The following is an 8,239-nucleotide window of genomic DNA, read 5'->3' on the forward strand; positions in this document are numbered from 1 at the left end:
TAACTCTGTATTGTCTGTATTGTGCTTGTGATATGTTGTAAAATGTTGTATGTCTGTTAATGTTTCCCTCCTTTTATCTTTAAAATAAAAAAAAAAAAAGAAAAAGAAACAGGGTCTCACTATGCAGTTCAGGCTGGCCTTGAACTCATTTGGTAGCCCAGGGTGGCCTCGAACTCACAGCAATCCTCCTGAGGGCTGGGATTATGGGCGTGCTCCACCATGCCCAGCCCAGCACTGAAGGTAAAAGAAGTGAGGTTGGGTTTGGCTCCCGCTTCAGACCCTGGTCAGCTGGCTCCAAGGCAGGAAGGACAGGGCGGACGCACCGGGGGAGGAGAGCTGCTCAAGCACGGCAACCAGGAAGCAGAGCGAGAAGGGGGAGGTGGAAAGAAGAGGGACCCTTGCAGGCCCCGCCCCCGTGATCCGCCTCTGCTGACCAGCCTCGGCTCCTAACAGTGCAGGCGTTAACTAACGTGTACAGCACACCTCGGTTCGACACCTTCCCAAGTCCTCCCCGCTGAACACTTGGGGCTTCCAGGACACATTTCAGACCCAAACTATAACACGGAGGGAGGAGGGGTCGGCGGGAGCCACCAGCAGGTGTCAGTGCAGAGCTGAGTAAGCGCTGGTGTAAAAGGGCCTCCCTCCTGCGGGGCGCACCCTGGCATGGGTCTCTCCGCGACCCTCACAGCAGCCTGACCGTGCCAGCAGATTGCCCCTCCTCTCGAGGGGAAGCCGCAGGACCACTCGGCAGCCTGTTCCAAGCCTGCAGCAGACCAACAGGTCCATAGCTAGAAAAAGCTCAGAGTTGTCTAGAGACACCACCGGCACAGGAGAAGCGGAAGGCCTGGCGGGGAACTAGGAGGCTCAGGACTTGCATGTCACCAGAACAGCCAGTGAGTGGCAGGTTTACATTCCCCATAACAAATGTTGGTCCAAACGGAAATGAAGACTCCGTTTCCAAAGGCCGTTCGCTTGCCTAGTGCACACAGCAGGTGGACGGGCTGAGCCAGCGCCGGCCACTCCTCTTCCCGCCCCTGCGGGGGTGCAGACGTGGTGCCGGGAGGCAGGGAGAGCTCAGCTGTGCTTGGATCCAGGGCGCGGTGTCATCTTCTCCGTCCCTGCCTGAGCCAAGAGCCACAAGGGCTGCTTGGGGCTTCATCCTCCCAGTGCGTCAGTGCTAGAGAATAAGCCGCCCCTGGCTGAGAGCCAGGAAGGTTTAAGGTTTGTGGGATGATGAAGGCAACGGAAGGTGGTGTCTCCCACACAGTGCATTGTGTAAGACCCAGTACGTTTCCCAAGCCAATCAGTCGGACAGTGTCAGAGCCCTCGGCGGTATCCTGCCCCTGACGTCAACCTGTGACACAGTGTTTCGTCTCTGCTTTGTTCAGCTCATGGTTTTAAGGCAACCCTGGTGCCCCTGAGGTCCATTTTCCAGGAGCTTTTCTGGCCCCGATAGGACCTTCCCTGCTGCCTGCCTCTCCAGCACCCCATGCCTCGGGCCCTGCCAAGGTGGAGTTAGGAAAGAGGGCCTCAGAAAGCAACATGCTCTTTCCTGGCTGGGCTCCAGAAGTGTCACAGAGTTGGAAATGCTGCTACTTCCTGTGTCATCCTAGTGCGCAAGAAGACACACATACAGTCTCCTGATCCCATCTCCGCGGTCCACAGAGAACCCGAGCGGGTGCCGTCCATGGGTTGAAGTCAAAGCTTTGGAGATAACGGTGAGAAACCTTACTGTTCTGCAGTATACCCCCGAAAAGCTGCGTTCAGAGTTCACGGCCTCAGTTGTTCAAGGATTTTTCCTCAGAACCAAACTAATAATTTGTTTGTGGAAACCCCCGTAATTTCACAGAAACCACGGATATCCTCTGCAATTGTTTTGGAGGGAGGTTTGCAAGAAGCCAATCAGAGAGCGTTATTCAGTTCTCCTTGCTGATGATTGGCTACTGCCCTGTAACTCATCTGGACAGACGCACCGAGATTCCCACGTGCTAAGGGTTGCTGTAGCGGGTGCAGCGATCTCCAGTGTTCTCTGTCCTGTTCTTGTTAAAGCCTTAAGATCCTTATGATGCCATCAAAACATCTGCCCCTTCTAAGGCTTTATTAATGCAGCATTTTATTAAAGTTAATTACATAGCTGAGGGAGATGTAGCATAGTTAGGCTTTAAACTATAAAAACAGGTATTTGTAGGCATTTTTCTCACCATTTCTGAAATTTTCAGTTTTTCACAATTTGCAGGTACTCTAGGAATGTAAGCACAGTGGATTTTGGGGTCCACTGTATTCCACAGGGAGCCTTCACTTCTGAAGCATGACAAAACTCAACTTACTGCAAACTGTCACACCTACTGAGGGCAAAGATCCAGTTCTGTAACAGAGCTGGCCATTTTGTTGAACTAATTCTGGCTGTTTCAAAAATGAAGAACCCAGAAGGCCTACATTTTCCCACTTCTGAAGTATTTCTGGGCCCATGTGTATATTTCGGCTACACACACTGTTTAAATAGGAAAACAAACAGAGCTCCTTACCCGCTAGTACTTCTGAAATGTATGTGTCCATCTTAAAAACAAATGCCAAAGGTATAAACCTGAATACCCAGGAAAAGGACACTTTCTCAGACATTGTTCTCCTTCCATTGCTTGAGACCTGTGGCTCAGTGTCCAGATCGCTGGTGAGGGCACTCCTGACGCTCACCCACAGTAGCATCCCATTGCTAACCAGGCACTCACTGTCCAGCAGTGATTTTAGAGAATTTACTTCTGACAGTATCACCATGCATGCCTGACAATGCAGTATCGTGTAGGCTACTGAACAGGAGAGGGAACCGGGCCTTACGTCTGCGGAGCGGTGTGGCTGTCTTTGGAGCCATCCGCTGCATCACTGAGGAGGTGCAATCCGGCACGCAGGGCTTCTGCCACCTTCCACAGCAAGTCCCCCTCTTCGTACTGGTCCCTGAGGGCCTGCAGGCGCTGGCCCACGCCTGTGAGCACACTGTAAAGCAGGCCACTCTGCTGCCACTGGTCCAACACCTGCAAATGTAGAAACAAAAGATCATCATTCCTAATAACTTCAGAAATAATGCACACAGTTAAAAAATATGTAACTGACCATTCTACATGACAGCCAGTCAGCCAGTTTTTAAATTTTGTTGGAAAACTGAAATGTCTGTTCACAACTGGATTGTGATTTAATGTCTCCTAAGAAATTTAAGGTTACAAATCGCAACAATGGATAGACACAGCTTTGTAATCAGCCCTCTCCTTTCTCTCCTGCCTTCCAAGAGGAGCAAGAGAGGAAAGAGCAGTAGCATAAATTTCTAAAAAGATGAAATGTAATTTGAAAACTAAACTAGCATGCTTACTATGACTTAAATGTAACCGCACACTCTAGCATAAACGGTATCATTGATGTACAGTTACTGAATACTGCCTTGTGACATGAGCTTAGAAATGATGGCATGCGGGCCAGAGATATAGCTCAGCGGCATAAGCACCCGCCTGGCAAGCGCAAGGTCCTGAGTTTGATTCCCAGTACCAAAACAAACAAACAAAAAAAAAAGAAATGATGGCATGCAAGGCAACTAGCATCAGGATCAGCATCCACATTACTACAAAGTAGCTCTGTGACACCCATGTCAAGTGGCACAGGGACATGGGTGATACACAGAAAAGGATGCTCACAGTTCAGGAACCATGTATGTAAGCAGCCCAGATAAAGCACCGTTATGGTTGATACATTGTGTCAACTTGAGGAGTCTAGCAGTTTAACTAAGTAACTCAGCAGTTCTACATCCTGGGGTGAAAAGGACACGCCCTTACCACTCTAGGATGTTGTTCATTGTGTCAACTTGAGAAATTCGGGTTAACTAAGTGATTCAGCATGGAGCCAAGGTCCTTACTTTGTAAACATCCTTAGCCTGTAGAAGAGGAGGGCACGGAGATGGCATGGGCGTGGGCGGATAGCCGGCATACGATATAAGGGAGGAAAAGAGGCTTGCTTCCCCCTGCGCCTTTGTGCTCTTGCTGCTTTTGCTGTCTTCTGCTGCCTTGAACTATTGCTCCTCAGCCATGTCACCCTGCCTTGGAGTCAGCTGATTGCAGACTGAAACCTCCATAAACTGTGAGCAAAATAATCCTTCCCTTCCTTAATTTTAGGTGTCAGATATTTTGTCCCAGCAATGACAGAAAAGTAACTAGCACACATAGTTTGACTCAACTTATTGTAATCAGAATATTAGCTCTGGAGTGAAATCGGAGTGGACAGAACTGGAGTGGAATTCAGCCAACTGGAGTCTCACACCTCATCCAGGACAGCTGTGAGAAATGCCCAGAGTCACAAATTTCAGGCCCTGTTGGAAGTAGACTGCATCAGGTGGAAGACAAGAAGCCTAAACCTGCAGGGCAGAAATGTCTTTTCAACACCACATCAGCCACACAGCTTCCAGCTGCCTCTCCTCCAGGCCACCCATCTGGAAATAGACCAAGAGCAGGCTCTGTGGTCGAGATCAAACTCAGTAACCTGCACAATACCAGCAACTGAATCTACCTATGTAAAGTGCTGTCTTAGTCTACTTTCTGTTGCTAGAACAAAATTCCTGAGACAAGTTAATTTATAAAGAATAGAGGTCTACTTAGCTCATGGTTCTGGAATGTCCAAGGGTACGGCACCAGCATCTGCTCTGTATCTGGTGAGATACTCATGCTGTACCATAACATGGCAGAAGACATCACAGAGCAAGCTGGGGCTAGGTGCCAGTGTGAGTCTCTCTTCCTCTTCTTATAAATCCACCAATGCTAACAGAAGTGGGGGGACACTCTCCTGACTTCATGCAATCCTAGGAACCCCCCAAAGTCTCACCTCCAAACACCATTACATAACCCTTCAGGGATTGGCTTTCCCACACATGAAGCACAGCAAGTGCTGTCAGGACCGTATACTCACAAGATCACAGACATTCATGGAAAAGGAAGCAAAATCCACATTCCAACCATGCGGACCCCAAGGGAAGGGGTGGTTCTTCTCTAAACACTGAGTGCTACTCAAGAAAAGCCCTGACCCTGAAAGCAGAGCCTGGAGGATGTGTCACTGCACCAAAGGTGCAGCTGTGTGGTCTTGAACCCACATCTGCAAAGCAAAAGAGCCCCCAGATGGTCTGAGGTCTGCAGGTGACAGCTGCCTCAGAACATCCACGCTGCAGTGTGAACCAGGTCCTACAGCTCAGCAAGTCCAACCCCTTTCTTCCATTCACCTGGTGTGGTGCAGTGAGGCCCAACTCTGGAAGACTCAGTTTGCCTTCATGACTCAGCCGTCCTCCTTCCCTTGTGACAGCTGTCACTTTGCCCAGAAAGTCACCTACTCATGCTCCTTCCGGAGCACCACTTCCTGGACGCCCACCATCTCTATCTGCCTGGAGGACCTCCCCCTTCGACCTGAGCTGGCTTCTCCCATTCCTGGACCCCAGAGAATGGAGTATCATCACTTAAACCGACTCTGAGAGCTGCAGTGACAAGGGAGGAAGACAGGGATAGCCAGGACCTGCTGTGCCTCAGAAGCTCATCTTGTGGTAGGAGGATGCCCTGGTCTGGCTACCAGCTCCCACTGCCGCTGTCCGGCTGTCCTGAGAAACATATGGGTATCCCTCCATTTCCACCAACCCCTGGTCCCAGGATGCGCATGCTCAAGTCTCCAGCTGTAGTACGAGCTCTGGCCTCAGACATCTTCCTACATCTCAGGATGCACCGAATATTGAATAGAGCATAATTGCCGGGTACATTGTTGTTATACAGTGGTATGCAGCTTCCCAAACTTAATTCTCTCCATGATTCATTTGCAACCAGAACCTTGGAACAAATAATTAAGCTTGTGAACCGAGGCACCACGTGTAATGTCTAGGGGAAATGACAAGGAGAAGGTCTGTTCATGTTCAGTACAGGCATGGTTTGCTCTTTCTTGTGTTTTCGATCTGCAGCTGGTTGACTCCATGCATCTGAAGCCAAGGGCTGGTAGTATCCTGGTCTCTCCAGGAGAGACCCGAGGGTGTGAGAAGCAATCAAGCTTGCATACCTCCTGCAACTCTGCTGAATAATTCAGGATTCTTTCTGTTTGAAGATCATCAAAACCAAACTGGGATTTGAGGTCATTCTGTACTTTCTGCGGGTCCCATACCATGTTCTTCAGGGAAAGGTTGTAAACTGACTCTGCAACAGCAAAACAAGTTATATTGTGAGTTCCTGTAATATTTTGATGTGTCTAAAGTGATTCAGAAAATAATGTCATTTTCACCTCTAAAGAAAAAGCAAATGAAGAGAAAATACCATTTGGGCACCAAATGGGAACAAGGAACAAAAGCTAATGTAGTCGTCTCCCCTTGTCTGCAGGGGATACAATCCTGGCCCTAGTGCACTCCAGAAGCCTCAGGTAGTGCCAAACCCTGCGCATATGGTGTTCCTACCTACACGTGCCTGTAATAAATTTAAATTAAATTAGGCACGATAAGTGATTATAAACAACAATAAAGACATATTTATTGCAAGAAAATTGTCAACTTTCCTCGTTTTTGTGTTTGGGGGCCATGACTGAGTAAAATAAGCATCATTTCGATGCAGCAAGGAAGTGCACGACAGAGGGCCTGCTAACCGAGGTGGCTACTACGCGCCTGAAGGTGCTGAGGGCAGGCCGTGTGCTATGCGGGACAAATCACTGGTTCTGTCCAAGCAGAAAACGGCAGGTGGTGTGAGAGTTCTCATTCCCCGGGCACCCGTGCAATTTAAAGCTCGATGATTGTTTACTTCTAAAATCTCCTGTTTAAATTCTTTGGGGCTGCACTTGACTGTGGTACCCGACTCAGAAAAAGTGAAAGTAGATTTCAGGAGGACGCCTGTGCCCGATTCCATAGAGTACGGTGAGATGTCACATGCGCCCTGCTGTAAAGGGTTCCAAGGTTTCTTTTTTTTTTTCTTTTATCTTTTTGAGGCAGGGTCTCACTATGCAGTTCTGTCTGGCCTTGAGCTCATTTTGCAGCACAGGCTGTCCTTGAACTCACAGGGCCTCCTGAGTGCTGGGATTACAGGCGTACACCACCAAGCCCGGCTCCAAAGTTTCTTGAGAGCAATTTGAAAACATAGGTCAAAGTAGCCTTACAAAACTTGAAACACTGAACCTAATAATTTCACTTCTGAAAATCTGTCTCAAGAAACCTGATCAGATAACTGAACAAAAATTAATGTACAACAATGTCATTGTATTGGTTATACACTGATTAAATATTTAAAACCAGCTCAGCATTTAGCATCAGGGAAAAGGACATATCACAGTATATTCATAACATAAAACACTATGGGAGCTTGGAAACTATGTTTTTAAGTGTTATTTAAAGTCCTAGGATAAAGTCCCCCAGGAGTAATGAAGGTATAAAACAGAAGAGCGATTCAAATTCTTCAGCAACACCATTTGAAGACACATCCAAAATAAAAATCCAAAGCTCCCAAGGCTTGCTCACTCTAGGTCTCCCTGGGCTGGGTCACAGCCAGCAGGGGAATTCGGGGTGATGGATGCTATTCTGTTAGGTTGCACCTCTGTGTAGTGATCGCTTACATAACTCAGGAGACCGTGCTTTCGGAAATCAGCGGCCTGTGGAGGACTCCAGCCCAGGCACCTGGGCTCCAGGACTGCCTGCACCCAACGCAGCCCTCCCCTGCCAAGGAGCACGTCTTCTACTGCTCTGCTCATCACTGTGATCTGGCCTGAGTGCCCTTTCTAGACCATCTCCTGCACCCCACTGCACCCCAGAAATAACAAATGGCTAACGCGCTCAGCCTCAGCAGAACCCACACACCGCACTCTCCTCCCTTTTCCTAGAAAGGCTCCCAGTCTCTTCGATGAACTAGGACTCATCCTTCAAAACTCCACTCAGAAGCTTTTCCTGGGGAAGATGTCAGATCCCTCCCTGTGGCTTTTGTTTTTCCTTTACCGCATCATCTCCAGCGCCTCCTTCTTTTATAAAACATGACTCTCCTGACAGGCAAGAGCCGTGTCTTATTCAACTGTGAATTTCCACTGCCTGGGGAAGTGTTTGGTCTTAGAAAGTGTCAATGAGTATCTACTGAATGAGGAGATAAATAAATAGATATAGGCAGTGGATGGATGGTTGGATGGATGGATGGATGGATGGATGGATGGAAGGATGGGTGGATAGAAGGATGGAAGGATAGAAGGATGGAAGGATGGATAGATGGATGGATGG

At 48.5% G+C, this 8,239-nt stretch overlaps 1 protein-coding gene across 1 annotated transcript in view; it reads right to left on the reverse strand.

Moving 5' to 3' along the window:
- Nucleotides 1-8,239, reverse strand: part of Abca13 (ATP-binding cassette, sub-family A (ABC1), member 13) — a 363,756-nt gene that overhangs the window by 313,798 nt on the left and 41,719 nt on the right. The window contains exons 8-9 of the mRNA XM_013520510.1: nt 6,061-6,194; nt 2,833-3,026 (exon numbers count right to left, since the gene is read on the reverse strand). Of these exons, the coding sequence (XP_013375964.1) occupies nt 2,833-3,026; nt 6,061-6,194 (328 nt within the window). The remainder of the gene's footprint in view (nt 1-2,832; nt 3,027-6,060; nt 6,195-8,239) is intronic.

This window comes from Chinchilla lanigera, unplaced genomic scaffold (assembly GCF_000276665.1).
Source record: "Chinchilla lanigera isolate Chin_1 unplaced genomic scaffold, ChiLan1.0 scaffold00055, whole genome shotgun sequence".
In the NCBI taxonomy this organism is placed as follows: Eukaryota; Metazoa; Chordata; class Mammalia; order Rodentia; family Chinchillidae; genus Chinchilla; species Chinchilla lanigera.